We start from the raw sequence: 26,101 nt of genomic DNA on the forward strand, positions 1-26,101 counted from the left end.
TTTTTTTTTTTTTTTTTTTTTGTCTGTTAAAAGGAACTGTCCACTGTTTCTTCCTGCTTCTGTTTCAGTTCTGTTCTCTCAGACAAACATTCACATTCCTTTTGAGAGGTCACTTGTCATGTGTTTGAGGGCAGGTGGTTACGGTCTTGTTTCACAATCTAATTCATGAACTTATCATCAAACTAGCTATGAGATAACCCCTTTTGTATTTAATGATTCCTAAAGCTCCTGCAAAATACGACTAGGCTACAAAACTGAATCATGAAAAACAACCAAAACAACATTTGAATGTGCTTTTTTTTTTTTTATTACAAGGAAACAAAAGCAAGCAACATTCCCTCGGGTACAGAAGTTATTTGTGCCATGTACGTCACCCAAACGCTCTCTTAGTCGTTTTTTCCATCTGTGTTATCTAAGCAAACATTCTGTAAATTATTAGGAGGTCTGTTTGGGCCAGGTATTGAGTGATTTGTTTCCCAGGAATTTGCTAAAAGCAGAAGACCAATTCTGTTCGCTGACCCCATCATCACAACAGAGCATACTGTTATCGCCTGCCTAGGAAACGCACATCGATTTCACAGGCATGCTGAACGGGTCAAAATAAAAACCCGACGTGAGGTAGAAACCCATCATTACCACAACTTCCCGCATGTTTGTTTAAACTAATCTCTTCCTTCTGTTTTAAACCGAAATGAAATGGAATGTAACTTCGTAGCATATTTTTTACGCTGCCCTTTCGAAAAAAGTCAGCTTTTACTTCTTTAGTGCAATTTTGTGCAAGACGGAGCGTTTAGTTTTGACCAGTCAATCAAGAAATCTACACAACAGTAAATCTTTCTTCTTGGGAAAAACAATAAAAATGATTTAAAACCGTATTTTAAAAACACCGATATTGTACGACACATATTACATGATATGCTTGCTGCTAACCATAATTAATTAACCGTAATGAACGTCTTTAAAACAGAAATGCGAGCGTTGACATTCCCACAAACATGCTGGGGGGGGATACTGCTCAGCTCTTTTGTAAATAAAAGTAGAAAGCTTCTGTTTCAGTGCTAAAATGCACCACTTTACATCATTTTCTTAAAAAAAATACTTTTTGGGGCTCGGAAGCAGATGTTTTGGCTTTTCGATCCTTTCTGCGACAGATGCATCTTCACATTCAAAAAGGGTCTGATATGAAAGTCTTCAGCGAACAAAAGGAAGGGAAGGTGCCGAAAGTATCGGGGGGTTTCTAAACACCGGCTACCGGGGTCAAACCGAATCGTTACAAATCTGAATGAAAGTAGTAAGGCATCCGATATGTTTTAATGTTAATACTTTTAAAGAGCCACGCTGTAGAGTCGATGGAAGTACGGTATGAAGCTCCAAACAGCACTCCGCTATTTCTGAGGCTTATTTTACTTGCAAAATGTTGGATAAAAAAAACTTGAGTGTCCACCTGGGCCCACAGCAACGATACCTCTCCAAATAATGGTAAAATACTTTAAAACATCACAGGCAAGTCAGTTTGTCAAATGAACACCGAGAGGGTCCGTTAAAACGTATCACAGGCTAAAAGGTACCACTGATGCTTTAAGCTGAGAGCGGCGCAGGACTCGGGTGAGCTGTTTAGCGAGCAAAGATATTCTGAATGACACCCGGAGCCCTCACTGTCCGTTTTGTTTGAGCCTCTCCAGTCTCTGCAGCAGAGCGTTTCCGAACGCTTCTCTGTATCCGGGGCTGAGAGAGTCCAGCAGTGAGTAAACAGTCTCGTGATACTGGGCGCTCAAGTCCTCATCCACCTGATCGAAGCCGTGTCCGACCACCTGAAACATTACAAACAGAAACAATATTTCATGTTCCGCATTTAGAGATAATGATGTTGCATGGTTCAATAATATTAAGCCTTTAATATATAATTATGCACCACTTTTCAGATTTATAACTGATAACTGATTAAAATCCAATGCATAAAACACATATTGGTGCCATCTGGTGGGAAAAATAAAGATCAATGTGCTACTATCATGGGGTATAGATATCTCAAAAGCCTTATCAATATAACTATAAATATACATGTGTATTCTCTAGTTGCTTTTTTCATAGTATTTTCAAACACTTTACTTTTTAGGTTTTCCATGTTGATACAAAAAATTACTACATTATGGATGATTTGTGGACTGTAATGGCACTTGTTGCTCTGTATTTTAGTATGTTTTGTTTTATGTAAAAAAAGTATTTGTATTGAATTGTATTGTATTGATAAAAATAATATTATGCATTTCTCACATTTATTTCCCATGGCAATTAATTATTTTTAACACAGAAAAATATATATTTAGACATGATGGCTGGTTTGAAGAACACACTAAAATATTGTTAAATATTTCGCATTTATTACCTATGCTGGTCAATTACGATCATGAACTAAGATTTTTTTAAAGACCATTCAGTTTTTCGAATTATTTCTCATTTCAATATAGTATAGTATAAGTCACATAACATCCTGACGAAGCAAGAATATAAATTATTTTAAATAGAAAATGCCAACCAGACTAGTTTTTTTTTACCATTCATATGAAAACAAACAAGTTTTCACTCGAAATAAAATGACCGAAAACCACCAGGGGGCGGTAAGGTGCCTAGATCCAAAATCCCTTCTTCATCCTCAGGATAAAAACACCGGACTGTGAGTATCAAAACGAAAACATTCTTTCCCCGTTTGGCTTAACTCACCCTTAGCCCTGCCTCGGTGAGCTCTAAGCAGTATCGGTTTCCTCCCTGGTCTCCACGTTTATGTAGGCCACGTCCAGTCCGCTGGTGAGACTGTGAGAGACGTGCATGTCTGTGACCGCGAAGAGCACGTCGTTGACCACCGCCTCGGCCTCCAGCCGCATGTCCTTCACCTCCCCCAGCTCCACGCAGCGCTCCTCGTACGAACACTTCGACAGGTCCTCCGGCTTACAGTCCACCTCCATCCCCTGAAAACAGCGAGCCCTCAGCTTATCGATCATCAGACGAGCTGCGTGTCCACAAACATCTGACGCCGTCTGATCATGAGGGGGCGCGAGCGCTGCGAAGTCACGCTAACACAAATTCCTTAACTGGCCAATCACGACGTACCTTTATTACTCATTTTTAAGTAAGAATAGGGACATTTAACGTGTAATGTTTTACGCCATTTGCGCTCAGGCAATCTGTAAAGCGTTAGCAAGTTCTGACAATCGAGGCTCTCGCAGCGTAACGTTAAAAGTTTCATATAACGCGAGCTCCCGTTTATAGTAGCAGAAAAACAGCACGGCTGCATAAACAACAAAGTTACACGTTATGTGATACAGTCTGAAGCGGCTAAATTTTATGTATCATGATTTCTGATAAGTTACTAACCTCCTCCGGGGGTAGTTCGTCAGAACACTTCCGGCTCATGCCGGCTAGGACTCAAGTGTGTCAATTATGCGCCGTTGTCGCGCAGTGCAGCTTCTGCGTATCCGCCTCGACAAACGTTACGGTATCTATGATTTCATTGGGGAAACATATTTGTAAAAAAATATAATAACACTAGCATCGCAATTCGGCTGTATATGGAATACAAAGCTAGTGGCTAAATTCTTTACGTAACAATTTGCGCGGGTGGATGTTCGAGCTTCGGGGGCGGAGGGGCTTCTAGAGAGTTCTTTATTCTCCACAGATAACACCAGTGCGTAGTCATAGTCCAAATAACTCGATACAGTTTATAAACCTTGTCGCATTTGATAACGTTCTGTTTTTTTTCTCTCACATTTCGCTGTTTTTGTTTTCATATATTCCAGTACTGACATCACTTGCTTCTCCACATGTGTGAAAACCACCAATGGAAATTTACTGAACATGCAAGCGAATGGAATTTGTGAATAACGGGATTTGTTGCCATGAACATTTATCCCCAAACTCGCCAACGAAAAAAAGGGCAAGATGTTGATTAAACAAGTTTATGATTAAAAAAAAAGTATGGAAATCAACCGTGGTGAAATTAAAAAAATGATAAGCAGTGGAGAATAAATCGCCGAATTTTGGCAGTCAAGCCCCTATCAGAATAAAATTATATTGTGCCACGTTGTTACCAGTTTATTGTATGTAAATACAGTGTAACGAATTGTAACGATCGCATGTTTAAATAGCTGATGATCTAAAGTCAAGTCTTATATTCGTCTAAGTCAACCACGCCATGTAATTTAAGCATGCTTACCATAAATAAAGCTATTTTCCTGTCCTTGTGAGAAAAAAATTCTTCCAATCTCCAATGAAAACAACTCTCTCCTGTAGCTGCGTGGAGGGGCTGTGCAGCCGCTGCGCAGAGCGGACGCTCGTGAACGCACCGCGCGCGGAGCGGCGCGCGAGAGAGTGCGCAGTCACGAGCGTGTTTGTAAACATCATCGTTAGCCTTATAAGCAGACAAACAGAGATGCTGCTTTCACACGAGCCGACGGCCACTCACAATGCGCACGAGGGCTCTGGTCTTCGGTTTAACGTAGCTGTTATTACCGAGCGGTGCGTCAGCTGAACAGACAAACTTGAATGAAGGTGTAAAGGATTGTGTTTAGCCAGAATGCTAGCTCACCCTAAGCCGAGGAACAACGGTTAGTCAGCTATTTTGTAACACAGGTAAGTTATTTTTCTTTGTCATTCCTAATTTGAATGACCACAGCAGAGACGGTCGTATTGCAACCCCGTCTGACCGCTGTAACTGTGTCACTCCATGATTTGTCTTTGTTAGCAGCCAAACAAACTCGGCAACCTTTAGGGAATTGCGCAAACGCTGTTGGTCATCATTATAGTGTGTATGTAGAGGTGGGCCAGACAGCAACGGCGGTCATGTCAGACAAATAAACACAAGTGCGTGTCACTGTCAACGACTTTAACGTAACCTCACGCTGTACTGGAGTAGACACATTCAGTAGCTGCGTAAATGCCAGTCATTTGCTGTGTATTGATGGGTTTGCCAGAGTAATCTCAGGCTCTGGATGTCCTTTGCATCGGTGTATTGAATTGCTAGTTTTGCAGATGTGATTTGTTCAGGCAGCCACATAAATCGGAGGTGATGTGTACTTACACTGACTCATTGCCATCGACAACCCCATACACTGAAAAACTGTGTGGGTGTGCTTTCAGCAAAACAATCTCAGCCAAGTGATTTTTAAATTTTAATCAGTTCCACAAGGATTTCCGGCACACGTGTATTTACGTATTTTATATGCTGCAAGCTTTTAATATACAATGTTTCAGCTTAATGCATTATCATTAACTCGAAAAATTAAAAGCAGAAACATAAAAAAAATGACATGTAGTGTTAAAGGGCCAAGGAAGAGACGTATTTTTAGACATTTCTTGAAGAAGTCTGAGTGCTAAGGATTGAGTAGAATTACACTGATGGGAATATGTGGCATTTAATGCCTTGAATGTCCTAATTGGTTTCAGTACACTGAACCCGAGAGACAGTCAAGATGCCATGGCCATTTTCTGAGTCTATTAAGAAGCGGGCCTGCAGATACCTGCTGCATCGGTATCTTGGTAATTTCCTCCAGGAGAAGCTCAGTTTGGACCAGCTTAGTCTGGACCTCTATCAAGGCACTGGCTCACTTGCTCAAGTGCCACTGGACAAATGGGTAAGTTATTATACATTATACATGTCCCAGCTGGACACATAATTAAACTGACATTAGATTAAAATTGTCTTATCGTATTTGTTTACTAACGGAATCTGACATTCAAATACTGGATTTAACTGGGAAGGGTTTTCTTAATGAACAAAAAGATGTTTATCCACAGTTTAATGTCTGTGACTTTTATATTTCACGCTTCTTCAGTCCCTGAATGAGATCCTGGAGTCTGTGGATGCTCCATTTGAGGTGAGTGAGGGCTTCATCCAGGCCATTTCTCTTACTGTGCCATGGGCCTCACTGCTACAGGAAAACTGCGCACTGGAAGTGAGGGGCTTGGAGATGGTGTTCAGGCCCAGACCTCGAATGGGTAGGAAACGACTTTTGAAATCATAGTTCTTTTCAGATGACATGGCAAAATTTTGACAAATGTTAACACACAATCTGTTTAGTTTGTAATCTGTTTGAATTGTGTAGTGACCTATTTTTCTGTCTAACATTTGTATAGTGATTTTTAAAATGATTTTGTAATATATATTCATTTATGTCTTTTTTTTTTTGTTCGTCTTTAAAGTTGAGATGTAAAGAGTAGCGACAGATAACTTATTTTGCATTAAGATAAACATCCGAGTGAAACAAACTGAATTTAATTTAATTAATGATAAATACAATTTAATTAATTTATAATATATTACATTAATTGTTCGCAGTAATCTCAGCAGATCTCCTTTGATCTTAAATAGATCTCCTAGTTACTCAACTAGCTATAGTAATTATAGTATTTGTATAGAAGGTTAACTCTAGTATAGTTATATTGTTTTATTTTATTTTATTTATTTTTTGGCACTGTTGCATATTTATCTATGTGTAACAAGTATGTAGCACCATGGTCCTGTGAGACACAACATTACATTCCACTATATGTCCACACATGTAGCTTGACTTGACTTAATATATTGCCAATTTTTTTCAGCATCAGGCATGGAGCCCATGTGCTGGTCCAGCTTCATGACCAGCAGCATGCAGCTGGCCAAAGAGTGTCTAAGCCAAAGACTCACTGATGATCAGGGAGAGAGCTTGCAACCTCTGGAGGGTCTGGAAAAGTTTGCAGAGACTATCGAGACAGGTATGCCTCTTCCTGTAGACCATAGATTCACTTTAATGTTAGATTTATTGACTGATTGATTGATTTCCAGATTTTGTCAGATTTTTCAGTGACTGATCCTTTCCTTGTTCTCTTTGTTAGTGTTAAGAAGAGTCAAAGTCACTTTTGTGGATACTGTCCTGCGGATGGAACATGTTCCTGAAAATTCTAAAACTGGGATTGCCCTTGAACTCCGAATCAATAAGTAAGTTCTACAGATGTAACTAAATATTTTTAACACTACAATGTGATATGTTTACTTTTGAATCCTCTCCACGCTGTCTGTACTTTTTGTGATGTTTAGGATGGTTTACTGTGATGAGAGCGTGGAGGAGGGCTCCAGTGTCAATATCCATCAACCCACCACATTTGCACATAAAAACCTCACGCTGGAAGGTGCCTATGTGTTCTGGGATGAGTTTTCAGAATCAGCACGTGCCGGCCTCAAATCTTCCCCCACTCAAACGGTGAGTATCTGTTCTGCTGTGATGAATAATCGTCTCTCACAAGTATAGTGAGTTTAGTAGTGCAACCTCAGCCCAACTTAACTCAACAATAACTCAATTAAAAAAAACTTGTTGCTGTTTAGGAAAGCCCACTAAGATGTATGTTCTTTATACCCTTAAAGGAGACTGAACCCAAGCTTTCGCCAAGTTGGAACCCAAAAATCATCTGTGAGCCTCACCCTCAGTTCCCGGAGCCGGTGTCTTCCAGTGCACCGTTTGAGCCAGTGCAAGTGGGCTGCCTTAGCGGTAAACTGGAGCTGTCCGTGGTTCTGAAGCAAAACGAAGCCATGCCTGGGGCTAAGGTGGGTACATATACCATACAGTTGCAAATATACCGTAGCTTTAATTGTTTCTTTCTGTAAAGGTATTGCACAGAAAAGCGTGGCTTACTTTGAGTGAATTTATTCATTTATACACCTCATACACTGAGAACTCATGATGCAGTTTTGATTTGGTCGTGCGCTCCTGTTGATCCGATAAAACGTGGGAACAAAGGAGGAAGTTTGATGTGTTTTACCTGGATATCTAGGTGCAGGTAACACAGAGAACGTGTACACATTGTTTGCTTGCGTATACTACCTGCATTGAAACAGTTCAAAGCTAGTTGAAAATCTAAATTTATCCTTTAAACGTCCCAGTACATTTTTAATAAAATTGTAATGACTGGTCTTTTCACAGTTGGATATTGATGGGCAGTTTGATTCTCTAATCATGCTGCTTTCACCGCAACAAGTCCACCTCCTACTGGACATGTTTGGGGTTTTCTCTAGCTCAGGTGACAGTTTGTTTTATTCACATATGATTTCCCCTTAAGGTTTCCTCATTAAATTAATTTGCAGATAAATCGTTTTCCAGTGTTTATGATGATTGCTTCTGTTAAATTTCTTATATACAGCCGGACAGGAGTGGTCTGCTATAGGAAAGGACAGGAAGAGTCGGCCCATGCAGCAGGAGGATGAGTATCGCCTCCACATGGAGCTCAACCGCTGCCTCAAGAAAGACACCATAACAGTTGCTACTGACCAGGACCTGTTTGAAAGCCAGACCGCCAGAACGGTGTCCAGTAGAGGTTAGTTTGGCACTGCATCTTTTAATTGTACATTCTATTGCTGAATACTTATTTCAGTTGTTTCTTGTTTGGACAGAGGACGTCTTTTTCTCCATGGCTGATATGGACATGTCACATAGCCTATCGTCTCTGCCTCCTCTTGGAGATCCACCCACTGTGGATCTAGATTTGTCTGTAAATAGCAACTACTCTGCCTCCCTTGGGGAGTCGCCATCTGGAAACGTAGCCGTAGGTCACCTCCTCTCACTTTAACATTGAAATCTGTGTTTCATAATTGCCGTTAAATGATCGGTTACGTCGTCATTCATTGGCTTATTATGATATTACAACTGCAAAACATTTTTGACACGTTCCTTAGACGGTGTGGGACGAATACATGGACGTTCCTAGACAGAAGGAGAAGCAGACAAATGAGATGCCACATCTTTCCCGAGATTCTCAGCTAACCCACAAATTGCTCCGGCAGACATGTACGTCTCATTATCAGCACTGATTAATGGTAATGGTTGACCCTCTATGACTTTATTTAATCAATAATAACTCTATCTTGTTTGTGATCTCTAGCTCATCCAACTAAAGGCCATTGTGATGAGTCCAGGCCTGAGCTGGTTCTCAGGCTCACAGTGGGCAGTCTCTGCCTGTCTGTCCTCCATATTGACCCCCTCCCACCTCCAGACTCCTCCCGCAGCCATCTTGCACCTATGGCTTCAGAATTTTTCCGTATTCTGTCTGTAAATCAACTCCCTGCTGGGAGTTTCCTGCAGTCGCGAACTGTCTTCGACGAAGCCTGTCCACACGATCATCTCAGGTAAGCTTTTACTTAGAATAGAATGGTTGTTTAATGTTTTGTTAATAGCCATTCATTCAAATATCGGTAACTGCATTTTAAGTCTGATGTCCCGAGACTAGTTGAATGGCTGACATTGGATGTCAGCGATGAGATAGAGGTGGCACAGCAATAACTTTGTAAGCAGTCTTTAATGCTGTTAATGTGCTTCATTGGTAGAGAAATTTGAAATCAAATTGAAATTGAAATGGTCTAGAGGAAATTTACACCTGTGGTTTAGTAGAATAACAATAAAAAACAACATATAAAGTCACATATCCTAAGGAAAGCATGAACAAAAAGAACTCCATACTTAACCTATGTTTATATTTTTATTTTAAGGTGCCATTGAAGACAACAGAAAATGTAAAATGCATTTTTTTGTCTTTGTCTTCAGGTTCATTGGTCAAGGATTAAAGGTGACATATGAGCACTGTCAAGGCTCCAGTGTACGTACGTTAAACACGGATCTCTCTCTGAGCCAGCTGGAGCTTTTGGAATGCCTGTACTCTACTGACAGTCACACTACACAGAGTGGAGCCCAGTACACAGAGGTGGGTTTTTTTGTCTTTTAACATTTTATGCGCCCAGAATAGTCCTCTTAATAATGATAATCTTTCTCTTTTGTGTCAAACATTAGCTTCTTACTTTCGATGTCTCAGCAAGTAGTGATTCTCCTCCTCCTGTATGCCTGCATTTACTCTACAAATTAACAGAACGTAGAGGCCCGCAGGTAACTTCCTGAAATAGTCCCGATGAGCTTACTTTCTCATACTACAATCATTTGATTTTGAACCTTTATGTAGGCTTCAGACGGCAATTAAAGACACTTACAAACAATTTTTCTCCAGGGCGGGCAGGTACGTCTTAGTACTATACCTCGTAAAGCAGAATTGCAGATGGAGCTAGGTAAAGTGCGCTCCGAGTGTGACGTCAGCATTGTGGACAGGCTCAACTCCCTTCTTCAGCCTCAGAAACTGGTTACCACAGAGATGATGGCATCTCACATGTACACCTCATACAATAAACATGTCAGCCTGGTGAGAAACATTTATATAAAAGCAACTATTTCTTATTTATTACTATTTCAAGTATTTATTACTTGTCATGATTTTTTTTATTAGCTTTTATGCCACTTTGCATCTTATTGTGTGTTTTCCTCACAAGCATAAGGCCTTTGCAGAGGTTTTCCTGGATGATAGTCGTACCCCAGCACACTGCCATGTGTCTATGTCAATAAATGCACCTCTGCTGGTGCTAGTGGTGCGCTTCCCGATCCCAGACCTGCGCTCGGATCAGGAGAGGGGCCCTTGGTTTAAGAAGTCCCTGCAGAAAGAGGTGCTTCAGCTGGAGCTGGAAGATCTTGAACTCAAGACGGAGTTCACTGGAGGAAACTCATCAGAGCAAACTAAGATGGAGCTCACTTTTAAAGAGCTCAATGGTACTCATTTATAAACAGTCAAGGCATAAAAATAGTCCTTGCATTACAGTTCATTCTTAGAGACAAGGAAACTGGCTGATAGATTTTTAATTAGTTTTCATATACAAGAATATATAGAATAAAATATACAAGATGCAGAGAAAAGTTTATCTTTTGTTTTCTTCTTTTCTAAATAGAGTAAACCATATTTACAGTTTAATGGCACCAATGTGTTATTTAGTAGATGCAATAAAACATTTATTATTAATAATAGCAATTTAAAATGATTAAAAAATTATTATTATTAATAATATGTAAATATTAATTATTATATTTAAGCAAAGCTTTTGCTTATTTTACAGCCCATTTGCTCATTAATACACAGTTAATCATATAACATGTTTTCCGTTACACTAGGATCATTCCAAGAAGACAAAGATCACCCTGCAGCCAGGTTCTTACGAGTAGCAAACACCATGGAAGAGGACATGACATCTTCAGACTGTGGCAAATTTGACTGGCCCAGGTATAATGTATTTTCTGTATCCTTTTTCCTTTATACTCATTCTGTGGATGTTTATTGATAAAAGTCATTCAGATACAGACACCAGAATATATTCTGCTTGATGCCCATTCAGAGTGGTTCTGAAGTTGAACCCCATGGCCGTGCGCTCCATCTTAGAGCGTGTAACAGCGGAGGAAGAGGAGGAAGAAGCAGACGGTCACTCGCAAGAAGAAGAGGAAGAAGAAGAAGGAGCCTCCCACTCCCTGAAGGACGTGTGCGATTTTGGCAAACCTGAACCATCCCCCTTTTCCTCAAGGCGTGTCATGTATGAGAATGAGGAGGTATAGAGATTTTCATTGCCTCGAATGTTGAGTGACCATTTTTATGAATTATCAGTTGTGATAAATTGTGGACAATAACTTTGCGGCTCACGCAGATGGTTATCCCAGGAGACGTGGTGGAGATGACAGAGTTCCAGGAGAAAACCATGAGCAACTCCCTTTATATCCTTGAGCTGTTTTTCCCCAATGTTCAGCTTTCTTTGCCCAATAAAGGCTTTTATGAAAAACTACACAACAGGTAATTCATGTATTAGGAGTCACAGTTTATAAATCTACATATATATCATAGACAGTTCTTTAGAATTTTAGCAATAATGTGCTTTTTTTTTTTTTTTTTTCCAGGATTAATAATGACCTGCTGCTCTGGGAGCCCACTGCTCCATCTCCAGTAGAGACCGTGGAGAACATCCCATACGGAGTGGGTCTGTCTGTAGCCAGTCAACTCATTAACACCTACAGTAAAGACAGCTTCAGTCAGTTCAGATCTACTGGCCCAGAGGGTAAAGCTCATTTTTCCCTTCTGCTTTCATCAAATATTTAATATTAAACCACAAAAGCATGAACATGCTTGTTGATACTACTACTATGTTTTAGGTATTCATTTCTCTATACCTAATTTCTTCTGCCATGCTGTGTCTGTCTGTTTTCTGGTTTCATCACATAATATGTGTAAAGAGGAGGAGAGTGGTTCTGAGGAGGAAATCCTACAATATTACACTCCTGCTGAGCTGGGCTACAGGAATAGAAGGAAGAAAAGGAGTAAGATGCAGCCTAAGAATTCTCAGAGCCTCTTTTCCATTGTCCTGTCTGTTAACCACGGCCTGCTGGCTCTGCACACGCAGCTAAAGGTATTACATCAGTATTGCAAAGATAGTGCTTCGGTATTGAGTGAGTATCTAGCAGCGGTTGCATAGCCTTATGTAATGAATGCCAATACTTCCAGGAGGATGATAATGGTGTATTACCAAAAAAACATGGTGAATTTTGGATGGAAGTAAAAACGGACGCTGTTTGGTGTGACGCAGCATGAAGGCTACAAAGACCAGCATTATGTCTGCTTCCACACGTCACAGGCCTGCCTGTATCACCATGGTAAACAAAACCGTTTTTGTTGTAGTGCCTGTTAATTTTCTGTTTTGTTATATCATGGTCTGTACAAGTATGTATATATATATATCCTACTTGAGGTAATATGCATGTATTTTTGTTTCATAAAATGATGTGGTGTGTTTGATTTCTCAGGCACAGTGGACGGAGATGCCCCTGAGTGGAGTGTTAATCTGCCCTGCAGGACGCGTCCTCATTGGCTGGAGCCTGTGATGTATGCGTCTGAATCTGCCCCAGAAAGAGCATCTCCCTCTGAAGGGCTCAGTTTGGAGCCCCACAGCATGCTGTCTGTCGCTGTTAAAATTTCCTCCCACAACACAGAGCGCAATGTAAAGGTAAAACAAATCACTGCGATAGATAAATGCTGTTCAAACCCTTATACCATTTAAAAAAAGAAAATTAATAAGTGCATTAAACGTGTTATTTATTTATCAAATGCAGAAAATAAATATTAGTAGCTATAGTGATAGTGATAATAATAAAAGTTTCTTGAGCAGAGAATCAACCTATTAGAATAAATTGCAAAGGACCACGTGACTCTAGACTGCTGGAGAGACCAGTAGCATCACTAAAGATTTTTGATATTTTCCCTATATAAACCTTTACTCTTTTGTAGTTATATCATGTATTAAGCAGAAAATGAAAAGTTGCTATTTCCAGGCCGATTTGGTCGTATTTGTGTTATGTAACAGATATAATGACGTTTAATATCTTTCTTGTTTTCAGGAGTTTCTCATAGCCATTGGTGTGAGGGGAGTTACACTGGAGCACAGAGTGGTGCCTTCAAGTCTGGGATGGTATGATCAGGTAACAAAATATACATATGGATGGGCTTGTGGACATCTCAAAAAGACTCGTAGTTCATTGATCTGTGCTAAACATTACTGGTCGACTTTGTCCTTCTAGATAGTCGACTTTCTAAATGTGTCAGATGAGCCTGTGCTCGGCTACACACCCCCATCATCTGTGTCCACCCTTCACCTGCATCTATGGAGCTGCGCCCTGGATTACAGGTGATGCATTCAGCTAGGTTCTAGCATAACCTTTACATCAGGTTTAGGTTTTATAGAGATAAGTTTGGATACATTTTAATTGCGTTATATTCAAGTGAGTTCTGAGATTGATTTGTTTGTAGAACTCACTTCACCAAAAAGTGTCCAAATTCCTTTTGTCTAATTTTGAAAAGCATTCTTGATTTTTGTTTTGTCAAACTTGGCTATAAAGGTTTGTGAAGTCTGTTTAAAATAAATACGGTTTGATACAGTTATTAGATGTCAGTTTGTTAGTATTTAACCAGACCACTAGTAGACTACTTGGATCTACTAAATTCTTTTTTTTTCTTTTTTTTTTTCTCTCTAGGCCTTTATATTTACCCGTGAGATCTCTGCTGACCGTAGAGACCTTCAGCATCTCTAGCAGTGTGTCTTTGGATCATTCTTCTTCTAGTCTAAGGTAAAAGCTTAAACTGAATAGGAGTTTTTTGGTTCTGTAACTAAACATGTCTTAGTTACTTTTTGCTTATACCTTCTTCCCTTACAGAATAATTTTAGATGAAGCTGCATTGTTTCTGTCTGACAAGATCAATGCTGTGTCTGTTAATTTGGCACGAGGTGAGGCGTCGTACACATCATTGCAGTCTCAGAATATGTCTGTCAAGGACGCTGGTTTCATTTCTTATTCTTGTGTCTTTAGACTATGTCCAGGTGGTTGATATGGGGACTCTGGAATTGAGGATCACTGCAGTGAAACCAGGACAAGATGGCAAAATGGTTACGAAAACCTTCTTTTAAAAGGTTGTCTACTCTCTGACAGAATGCCCGTTAATTATCTTGTCATTTATGTCTCTTTAGACAGAGCCGAGGTTCGAGTTGCGTTGCTCAAGTGATGTTATTCACATTCGCACCTGTTCAGACTCCTGTGCCGCTCTCATGAACCTCATTCAGTACATAGCCAGCTATGGAGATCTACTGCCCCCTTCTGGACTGGAGGCTAAACGCAGAAGCACTAAACAAAGGGTGATGGTCAGTTTGATTTTTAATAAACTTTTCAGCCAGCTTCTTAATCCCTTTGCTAATGACAGGTACAGTAATGCTCAATACTTAAAGTTAGACTATCAAAGTAATGATTTTCAGACAACTTAGAAGAATGTTTTGGTTGTTTTCGTCACATTTTGTATTGGCACATTTGAGCTATTGCTGGTGAGTCACAGTGATGATTTTTAATGATTGCCAGACTGAAGCAGCGAGTCACCCACCAGCTCAGGCACCTTTGCTTCCTGAAGCGGAACAGCAGATTCTTCAGGATCTGATGAGTGATGCTATGGAAGAGACGGACAGTCTGCAGAGTCACATGCTGCAACAGAACGGTCAGACTCTGCTCTGTTTTTATTCATTCATTTATCTTTCAAAACGTTTAGTCTAGCACTTGTTTTAAAATCATACATTAAACGTGTGATTTGATTTTTAAAATGCATCGTTTAAATCGTTTTGTTGCATTGATTGTGTTATTGTTCAAAAATATAACTTGTATTATAAAAATATATATTTTATGTGTTTTTACTGTTAACTAAAATCTATTAAAAATGTTCTTTTTAAAATAATGCTGAAATAAAATAACAGATAATAATATATAAATTTAAACAGTAAAACATAAGTTAAAGTTCTAAATATGTTGAAGTACTAAACTGAATTGAACTGAAATAAAATAATAATAATAAAAATAAACACAATGCAAATGTAAAAAAATATATATATTTAAATAAAGCTGGGGTCCCCATCAGACCATGATTGTTCTAATTATTCTTTATTTTCGTTAGTTGTGTGCAATGGTGTATGTGTTTATAATGCATGTATGTATATATGTATATGTACAAATGCATGTATATATTTATGAAAAATGTTACATTTGTTAAATATACTCACGTGTGTGTGTGTGTGTAGAATTATTAAACAAAGACAAAAACACATAAAATTACAAAACCTAAAATGGAAATATAACAAAAAGAAAATTCTAGATAAATACTAGAACAATATATAAAATCACACACATCACATTTGAATCTGCCTTTCTTGTGTAGGTGTGAATGAAGACCACTCACACGATCATGATCCGCCTCGTTCTGATCTCTTCCTTTTCCCTGATGAGAGTGGAAACCTGGGGCAGGAACCAAGCCCCACTTACCCAGTCCTCCACTCCCCACTCATCTCTCCTCCTGCCCCCTCTTTACTCCACGACGCCGATGACTTCTGCATCCTGGACACGCCGGGATCCAGAGTACTGGTGAGCTCTTCACTTCATAAATATTTCAGGCAGAGAACATTTATGTGAAAGTAACAGATGCCCTATTCTTATTCTTCTGAAGCCGTACAATACCTTTGTGTTAGGAACTTGGCTTCCTTAAAAGGAAAGTCTTAATTACTGTGCGCATTACATAAAGTGCTTTGTCTGCTAGGAAAAGGATGAGGAGCCTGTGGTAAAGAAGCTGATCTCTGAACCCATCCTTGTGAGGGAAGACCATTTCTGTGTCCCTCTGGAGGGCAGCAGCTCTAACAGGGGTCCGCTTCACTTCCCTGTGCCAGAAATCAGATACCTGGTCAAAGAGATCTCTGTAGTGTGGCACCTCTATGGGGGAAAAGACTTTGGAGGTGGTGCGCTGTCCTCCTCACCAGCTCGCAGTCGAGGGTACAGATTTGTAGTTGGGCCCCTCCTGATTCATGCTTTTTATTTAACTGTACGCTATTAAGTGTGTATTAAGAGAGCATGTTTGTGTGTGTAGGTGCACTCCTCACAGCTCTCCATCACAGACTCCCGTAAAACAGGTGAGAAGAGGCTCCCGTGCTGGAGGAGGATGGGGCAGAAACCCTGATGTTCTGATGGAGATTCAACTCAGTAAGGTCAGTTACTTTAGTATCATTTATATAATACTATTATGGGTTTTCCTAAAGCTGCAATTTTTTGGTGTTCAAAATGTAGAAACATTATATAATGAGTGAATGCACCATGAATCCATTTTCGAAACCATATTTTTGGCTTGTTCTGAATCACTACGGTACACCTATAAGTGTTTATATTTTGACGTTTGAGAGAAGTAGCTTCGGCTTCACTGTTCTTCTGCAACATGTTCTGTTTATTAACCACAAGAGCACCAATCAGCACCAAGTTACATACTGCAAATAAATTTTTTTTAATGCATTTTTATATATATATTTTGTACATTCTATATGTACATATATATATATATATATATATATATATATATATATATATATATATATATATATATACACACACACATACATTATATATTTATTAATTGTCTTTATGCAATATCTTATTTAGTACCATTTTTGCAGTAATGTAGCTTTTTATTAATGCTTTGAATTATTTTTTTTTTGTATTTTCAGTTTTCATTCACATTTATTTCATTCTTAGTATTTTGTGTTTTGTTGTTTGTATAAGCTTTTAGTTATTTAATACTTTTCATTTGTATTTATTTCAGTCTGTTTTCGGTTACATTTTGACTCTTTATTTCAATAAATTGCGAAAGGCATCGATTCAGAATTTTAATTTATTCACGTTTTTTCTTCACAGTGTCTCTGTATTATTTTTAGCTTTATTTAAACGAACAATTGTCTTTGTATTAGGTGCGGTTCCAGCATGAGGTGTATCCCCAGGCTGCAGAGACGGGTGTTTTGACGGAGCAGCCGGTGTCCAGACAGGTGTTTTCAGTGCAGGATCTGGAGATACGAGACAGGCTGGCCTCTTCCATGATGAACAAGTTCCTCTATCTGTACTCCAGTAAAGAAATGCCCAGGAAAGCTCACTCAAACATGGTACAAACGAATACATTGATAGATCATGATGTACATAATCTACAGGTGATCCGTATGCTTTTCAAAGTACAAAATGATGTTGTTTGAAATTAGCATGTACTGTCTGTTGTATACCAGTTGACTGTCAGAGCCCTGCACGTGTGTCCAGAAGCTGGACAGGCGCCTCAGGAGTGCTGTCTACGGGTGTCACTAATGCCCCTCCGGCTAAATATCGATCAGGTACAGAACAAAAATCTTCAACAACTCACTTTATATCACATATTTTCATTTGTTAGTTAAAAGAATATCATTATTTTTACATTTAAAAGCATGTAATTTATTTTTTTTACAACATACAGTATGTCAGGATGCCCTATTTCTTTTATTTATATATAAGGATGCATTATTCTATACATAGGATGCATTATTCTTCATGAAGGACTTCTTCTCCAGTCTGGCAGCTGAAGTTGAACTGTTCTCCCCACCAGAGCAGGAAGGTAACTAACAAGAGTATGCAAAATATTCTGAAACATTGTTCCAAGCATTGTGTGCTGCCTAAATAGACAACATCACGAGGAGAAGTGCTCTTGATACGGTAAATATGACATGAGGGGAATGCAGCATATTTTGTATGTAATACTGCTACTAGCATGTCCATGGATGTAAATTTGTATGTTTCTAGGCTAGGGCAACAGTGTTACTTCCAAAATCAATCTGGGTAACCTGATTAATCAACAGATAAAACCTCAATACAAAAAGTGACACATGTAGTTCACTTATTAATTAATGCTTTAGTTGTTAGAGTCTACTGTACTGCAATATGTACATGCCGTTTCTTCATGAAGCTCTCAAAAACATTTACAGTTTGTAATTACTAGGTCAACAAGTTCTTCAAGAGTCACAAATTTATGCAAATTATCACGTGGCATATAACGCCTATATAGAAAGCTTAATGATTTAAAGAAAAGTCAACAGTCAGTATACTTAATTAAATACTGATAAGCATTAAAAAAATCTACTGAATTAAAAAATATACCCAACACTGCCTTTTTTAGTGCTTCACTAACAAAAAAACGATGTTGAAATCAGTTGTTGAGTTGACCAAGTTTTTTTTATCCCGTGTACTTCTCACTAAGAGCGAGGTTTGTTGATGCTCCTGCGTAGGCAGGAGACACCAAGGCTGCTAGATCTTGCGACACACTGTTTGCTGCAAGCAGTTGTTCTATCTGCATAACTATTTATTGATATGTGTTGTAGCGTTCTGTGTGTCAGTGAAGAAGCCTCCTGTACCTGAGGTTTCTTGCAATTTTTCCAAGTACAACGGTGCAGCGGGCCAAGACCCTGCGCCCATCATCTCAGTGCCAACCCAAAGCCGCGCCAGTCCAAGCCTCCTCCGCTCCAGCAGCCAAGACAGCACTGCTGAGACGGACACCGCCTCCACGTCTTTCACCGACCAGCCCATATTCTTCAGGTGTGTGAGAGGAAGTCAGAGTGTTCTTCACCATTCACATCCATCCACAGCACGGCTGTCCAGTTCTGCCACTTTCTTTTTGAGAGTATGGTTTCTAAATTCCTGCCTGAAAGTTTTTAGTGATTCTGAAGACCCAGTTTAGTTGGTTCAGATGGTGTTTAATAGGTCTACAACTAAACTATGCTGTAACGTGGCCCTCCAGAAGCAGGATTGGACATCCTTGATCTACAGCAACCTGCATTTGATCAGGCTGATCAATATCTGCATGTAATGTTTTCCAGAGAGTTCAGATTCACTTCAGAGGTGCCAATTCGATTAGACTACCACGGAAAACACATGGCAATGGAACAGGTGAGCAAATCCAGAAAATCCTAATGTAAAAAAAAATCTTTAATTTAGCATGTATTGTTTTATTAAAGCTGCAGTTTGTAACTTTTTTTTGTTCTAAATTTATATTGTGTGCGAGTACACCATAAATCCATTTTCCAGACCATGTTTTTTGCTTGTTTTTACGTGGGTTTTGAGAATTATTTAACAAGCAAAACAAAACAAAATATTAGCAATAATTAATCCAAAAAGTGTTTTACTTTAATGCAAAATTTAAAATACAGAAGTGTGAATGATTGACTGAATTAGTCAAATATTTTTTTTCTCTTGGTTCTGAAAGCTAAACTGTTTTAATGAAAGTAAAGGGAGGCATAACAGATATTTTATTACAAAACAAACTTGTAGACTTAACTTGCTCTTAGTAAATGCTGAATGCTCAAAATACATAACTATATGGTATGTGACCGTGAACCACAAAACCAGTCATACATTTTGAAATTTAAATTTATATATTACCTGAAAGCTTTCCATTGATGTGTGACAATATTGGGCTGGAGATAAAATAAAATAATAATAAAACACCTTTAAAGTTATCCAAATTAAGATCTTAGTAATGCATATTACTAATCCAAAATTATGTTTTGATATATTTACGGTAGGAAAATATACCCATGCTTTTATGGGTATACCCATGGTTTTATGCTCCAGGGTCACACATGTGGTTATGATGTTCTTATGTCTTATTCCTCAGGGCACATTTGCTGGTATTGTGATTGGGCTGACTCAGCTGAACTGCTCAGAGCTTAAATTAAGGCGTCTGTGCTACAGACAAGGGTAAGAAAAATATTCTTATATAGTGTTTGGCTCATGTAGATTTGTGAGGTAAACAATTTATTCAAGATGAATTATTATTATTGTTATTTATTTATTTTTTCTTTCTTTCAGATTACTGGGTGTTGATAAGCTCTTTTCATATGCCATCAATGAGTGGTTGAATGACATAAAGAAGAACCAGTTGCCGGGGCTTTTGGGAGGCGTAGGGCCCATTCATTCCCTGGTGCAGCTAGGTTAGCAAAATTTATTCAAAATGGATTACATAATCAGATTCCAAAAATGATGTACTTGTAATTAGATTAAATTATTTAAATGCTCATAATCAGGATAGTTACTTATTAATTGCTTACATATTATTCACACAATAGCAATACATTTTTAATAATTATTAATTTCTTTCTTTCTAATATAGTCTACAGTTTATATACATTTAGAGTGTCTTGGACGTTCTTTCAGTCATTTGTCCAGTAATCTATCCAGCTCTGCTCACATGGTTTTCTCTACAATTGAATACAGTACTTCTGCATAAAGGCTATTGGCCAAATATTGATGTTTATTTGTCTCTGAGAAGTGACATTTTTTTTTAATCAGTCTTTTCCTCTGTTGCTGCTACAGTTCAGGGTTTTAGGGATCTGGTTTGGCTGCCCATTGAGCAGTACAGAAAAGACGGAAGAATAGTGCGTGGCTTTCAGCGGGGGACGGCCTCGTTCGGGACCTCCACCGCGATGGCAGCTCTGGAGCTCACCAATCGGATGGTGCGGACAATACAGGTAAAATAATTCCTCTGCATCAATAAAAAATAATAGTGTTTCAAAAATGTAAAACCTTCAACATAGTTATATTAATCACACTTATGACATTAAAAATGCATTTGCTTTGTCTATGTGTGTGTGTGTAGATGATTTCTGATCTGTTGTTCTGTGTGCTTTGTATAGGCTGCTGCTGAAACTGCTTACGACATGGTTTCTCCAGTGCCGGATGAGAAAGAATGCAAAAAGATTAAGCGGTACTCACATTACTGTCTGGCCCATCAGCCTGTGGACCTGAGAGAAGGGGTGGCCAAGGCATACAGCGTGGTAAAAGAGGTACCTGCACTTTGTGTCCTAGTTAAATATATTTGGCTCTTGTACGCTTAATCAGCATAATCAAACAGCATAATTCATCAACCTTTTCAATAATACCAGTATGAAATGCTTCACGTTACAGAAATAAAATAGAATGCAAATGGAAGTTCCTGTTGGTAGTTCACCCAAAAACTATTTTTACTCACCCTGATATCTTCGAACACACAAATGAAGTCCTTTTAGTGAAATCTGAGAGGTTTTTTCAACGTTTATCCTTCAAAAACATTGCAAAAGTAATCAGTGTTATCTAATCAGTGTAATTGCTCAATATATTAAAAAATATTTTTACTAATACAGGGCAAACTAGTAGATACATACAGTACTATTTTAGAGCCAAAAGATGGATTATGTTTTTTATATAAAATATATATATAATATATATATAAAATATATTATTATATATAAAATATATATATATATAATAAAATGTTTTTATATATATATATATATATATATATATATATATATATATATATATATATTTTTTTTTTTTTTTTTTTTTGCCAAAAGTATTCACTCACCCATCCAGATGATCAGAATCAGGTGTTCCAATCACTTTCATGGCCACAGGTGTATAAAATCAAGAACCTAGGCATGTTTTTTCAAACATTTGTGAAGGAATGGGTCGCTCTCAGAGAACCTGTGCACCAATCCAGTCGTGAAATTTCCTAGCTCATAATCATCCCACAGTCAGCTGTAAACTGTATTATAAGAATGTAGAAGAGGTTGGGAATGACAGCAACTTGGCCACGAAGTGGTAGGCCTACGTAAACTGACGGTAGCGGGGTCAGCGGATGCTGAGGCGCATAGTGCGAAGAGGTCACTAACTTTCTGCAGAGTCAATCGCTCTCAACTTTGTGTGAACAGTTTGGAGCTGACAAAGCAAGGTCCATAAAGACATGGATGACAGAGCCTTGCGGATGGATGACTTGACTGGCCTGCACTTCACCTCAACAACACCTTTGGGATAAATTAGAGCGGAGATTGAGAGCCAGGCCAACATCATTTCTCGTCCAACATCAGTGCGTGACCTCACCAATGCACCTCAGGAAGAAGGGTGAAAAATTCCCATAAACACACTCCTAAACCTTGTGGACAGCCTTCCCAGAGGAGCGAATACTTTTTGGCAATAATATATATATATAATTACACACACACACGGATTATCGATAGAGCGCATGAAACATGGTTTATAAAATAAAACAAACATGGTTGGTTGATTGATGTGCCAAAACCAACAAGAATTTGCCAATAAAAGCCTAAATTAAATATGGTCACCATACAAACTTATCATGTCAAGTTGAATATCACTGCTTGATACCAATGGATTACTTTTACAATGACTATGCTTCTTCTTTATTTTTTTAAATATTTTGGTGGAATGGACGTTTATTAGAGGTTAAGAAATATCTCAAGGTTTCATCAAAATGTGTTAATTTGTATTTTAAAGATTATGGATTATGTGATTTATATAAAGAGTTTTTATGCACTCTGTGTTTGTAGGGCATTACAGACACAGCCCTGACCATTTATGACACTGCGACACGCGAGCATGAGCAGAGGGGCATGACGGGCGCTGTGGGCGGAGTCCTGCGACAGCTTCCTCCGGCTGTTGTTAAACCTCTTATCGTTGCCACAGAAGCAACGTCCAACGTGCTGGGCGGCATGAGGAACCAGATCCACCCAGATGCACGTCAAGAAGAGTCTCAGAAATGGCGCTTGGGGGAAGAATGAGCTACGTTTTTCTGAAATTCACTCTGGGGGCCTGCATTGCATCAGAATCAACGCTCATACTGGCCTGTCAGCCTACAATATGTGTGCTGGCTTTGTTTTATAGGCATGTAATGCCCGTCAAGGTTGTTTTTGCTGCTTATTTTGTTTAAAGCCGTCTTGGTGTCTACGTGGCGGACAACTTGGAGGCTGTGGTAGCAGAAGTCTAATTCCCAAATGAAGTATCAGAGGAAGACTGGGCAGCACTTGTGCTTGATATTTACTATAACTGGAGTCACGGAGTCTTGTATCTCAAAGCCGCAGAACTGGAGACGCACAGCTCCTGCCGGAGTAGATTTAACTAAATTGGTCTCTTCTCACCCCACTATCAAACATCCTTGTAGTGCCTTCATGTCATAGTTGATTAATATCATATAATCATCTGTTTTATGAATGTGGGGAACATGATGACTGCACCATGGGATTTTCACGTGATGTGACTTGTGCTGGTTACGTCATGATGTCGTGTGTTGGATGCAAGGGTGGATCTCACGAAGAAACGCCAGGGTCGTATTTCCCAGAATCAGTAGGAAAAAAAAATTACATTGTGCATAAAGAAAATCTAACTTATTTAAGGATTGTTGCGATTTGTTTAGTTTTAATACCGCTCACACGTTATTAATACTAACATTTAATTACAAAAAGACTTATTCTATTTGTTGTAATTAAAATTTTTGTAACGTTATAACAAATCCATCTGTGATGTATTCTTAAAGGGATGGTTCACCCAAGTCAGAAAAATGTTATTTTCTCGCCTACATGTTCTTTCTTTAAACACAAAGACATTTACGAGAATGTTGAATGCCATTGACCTGCATAGAATTTTTTTTTTGTATTATAGAAGTCATCAGCTGCAAACAACTGTTTGGTTAACAACATTCTTTTCTGTTCAACTAACTTATACAGGTGAACTATTCCTTCGACGGCTGTACTCTATTCATTTAACATTGCGTATGTAGTGTTTTCCCACATGCACTAAAAAGTGTTTTTTTTCCTGCTAAAAATTGCTTAATTTTATGATAATATCAGTGGGATAAAAGGAATATACTAGTATACTAAATAGGTTTCATTTTCTTTGTGCTTTTATATATATATATATATATATATATATATATATATATATATATATATATATATATATATATATATATATATATATATATATATATATATATATATATATATATATATATAATTTAATTTTTTTTTCTTTGGAATCTGGGTTCACAGACATTTCTTGAAGGTGTGAAATATTTGTTAAATACTGTAAACACTTTCAAAAGGACAAAAAGTGACTTCTGGTAGCATTATTTTTTTTAATTTCCTTTCTTGTACAATAATCATCTCTTAGCTAACCTCACTATTATCTGTTTAAATAAAAGACAGCGACTTTTATTTGCACCAAATCAATTTCTATGGCTTAAGCAACACCATGTTGTGTAGTGTTTCTCTTTCCAAATACTGTGTTAGGAACTAGTCTTTAAACATGTGGTAATTTTTAGCAGTTATTATTACCACTTGCACTTTGTACGTAAGTGATCCCAGATATCTTTTTTTTGTTTTGGTTCTGTTAAGCTGTCTGACAGCGTCTGCTTGAGCGACATTCCGTAAGCGTCTGCATTTCACAAGTCTTACGAATGCTACATCTTTCTTTGGACAAATTCTCTATAGTTTTCGTGTCGAATAGGCAAGCTTTATTCCCTGTTCTTCGCAAATCTCAAAATGTCTTAGTCTGATAGAAAATAGGGTTTTAATTTTTTTGGTCGTCATTGCTGTTGTGTGAGTAAATGTTAGTTTGATATATTGGGAAATTGATAAATCACAGCTAATTTCAGCTTTACGGTTCAAACACTTTTAACATTTTAAATGAAGCATTAATATTTATTGTGCGTTTTCTTTCAGGTGGTAATAACATTGATTGTACATAGATGTACAGGTCATTTCGCCCAATTTATACGAAAGCATGTATTATCAAGAAAGGGAAATAAATTATTTAATGTCCACCAGTTGGGGCCTTTTTATTCTTTCCTGACATTGCTTGACCAACAGTTCAAATGTGTGGCAGTCTCTAAGAACAGACATCAATATATTTCTGGAATACATATTTTCTGGTGTTTTCCGGAGATGAGAACCTACATAATTTTTATCTGTCTCTCCTATGTACCAGCTCTCTCGTAACAAGCAAATGATATAAATCATGAGCAATAGATGGCGAAGACCGACAGAGTGGGTAATGGTTCCTCATTCAACTGACGGTTCTTTAGCTATTAGTTACAAGTAGAAAAATTCACATTACATTTTGGTATCTGACACATGCTTCGATCTAAAGAGACTAACGAAACTTACTAAATTACTAGGCCATTGTAGACTTCTTTCCAACAAGTAAAGTTGTAAATAGCAGCATAAGTTTAAAATGTAAGCTCATCCTTTCAGATTCTCCTAGTTTGATTCGGGTCGGCTCAGAACCTTCATATATCATTGTGACACTATACAAAATGTTTTGGTAAAAGCACTTCAAAAAACTATGTCTTCACAAATTATAAACGGATCCATTCCATATTTTTAGACATGATTGTCTCTTTCACAGATGTAACAGGAGTGGAAGGTTACAACTCGTAAAGCATTGGTTCTAAAATTTTTGTATGGCAAATAAAATGTCTTACCTGAATATTAGTGTTTCCTGATTATTATTTATAATAATTGCTATTATTATTAAAACAAACATTGCCATTCAGTTTTATGTCTGCAGATTTGATATGAAAATTAGAATGTAATTTAAAGAACAAAAATAATAATAATGTGAAAAGAGTAATACGAAAAGTAATACGAAAAGTAATACGAAGTACAAATGCACTGGTTGGATATTTGACATTAACCAGCAGCCAATCAGCCAAAAATGAGCACTCCTATTCATTGTTTATAAAACAAGATTAATGGGAAAAAAAATCTGAAGTATTTTTATAGTATCTATGTAATGTGTCAAGTATTATAATCAGCACAATGATACTGTCTGCACAGGAGACATCTCTGTTTCTGACTTCTCTACGCACTTGCTCTACTTAAAACAAATGGTTAAAACCCCAAAATGAAAAAATATTGAAAACTTACTGATGAACTTTAGATGAAATTTAGTACCAGTCCCTGCAGAGACAAGTCCAACAGGTAAAACAACGTAATAATCCAAAACTGTTCTGCACAGCTCCAGTCAATATCTAGTGAAGTGAA

At 38.1% G+C, this 26,101-nt stretch overlaps 2 protein-coding genes across 2 annotated transcripts; one reads left to right on the forward strand and one right to left on the reverse strand.

The window, feature by feature from the left end:
* Positions 1 to 283: 283 nt before the first annotated feature.
* On the reverse strand, positions 284 to 4,345 carry LOC122362121 (gsk3b interacting protein). Its single transcript, XM_043263413.1, is given in 5 exon segments — positions 284 to 1,811; positions 2,722 to 2,765; positions 2,768 to 2,966; positions 3,373 to 3,497; positions 4,211 to 4,345. Coding segments are annotated over 4 exon segments (441 nt in total). The 5' UTR covers positions 3,412 to 3,497; positions 4,211 to 4,345; the 3' UTR covers positions 284 to 1,652.
* Positions 4,346 to 4,382: 37 nt separating this feature from the next.
* atg2b (autophagy related 2B) lies at positions 4,383 to 24,882 on the forward strand. The gene is given in 44 exon segments (XM_043263410.1): positions 4,383 to 4,626; positions 5,440 to 5,627; positions 5,829 to 5,991; positions 6,595 to 6,747; positions 6,868 to 6,970; positions 7,070 to 7,232; positions 7,394 to 7,573; positions 7,950 to 8,046; positions 8,167 to 8,340; positions 8,417 to 8,568; positions 8,699 to 8,810; positions 8,905 to 9,148; positions 9,564 to 9,720; positions 9,807 to 9,899; positions 10,018 to 10,206; positions 10,334 to 10,607; positions 11,004 to 11,112; positions 11,225 to 11,432; positions 11,528 to 11,670; positions 11,775 to 11,932; positions 12,108 to 12,280; positions 12,376 to 12,434; positions 12,436 to 12,524; positions 12,675 to 12,874; positions 13,266 to 13,346; positions 13,446 to 13,552; positions 13,899 to 13,991; positions 14,079 to 14,149; positions 14,232 to 14,308; positions 14,390 to 14,560; positions 14,772 to 14,904; positions 15,616 to 15,818; positions 15,991 to 16,220; positions 16,315 to 16,432; positions 17,183 to 17,371; positions 17,489 to 17,590; positions 17,769 to 17,847; positions 18,608 to 18,821; positions 19,103 to 19,172; positions 19,900 to 19,982; positions 20,094 to 20,215; positions 20,598 to 20,752; positions 20,918 to 21,067; positions 22,610 to 24,882. Coding segments are annotated over 43 exon segments (6,234 nt in total). The 5' UTR covers positions 4,383 to 4,626; positions 5,440 to 5,465; the 3' UTR covers positions 22,841 to 24,882.
* Positions 24,883 to 26,101: the final 1,219 nt, after the last annotated feature.

The sequence above is a fragment of the Puntigrus tetrazona genome, chromosome 17, assembly GCF_018831695.1.
Source record: "Puntigrus tetrazona isolate hp1 chromosome 17, ASM1883169v1, whole genome shotgun sequence".
Lineage (NCBI taxonomy): Eukaryota > Metazoa > Chordata > Actinopteri > Cypriniformes > Cyprinidae > Puntigrus > Puntigrus tetrazona.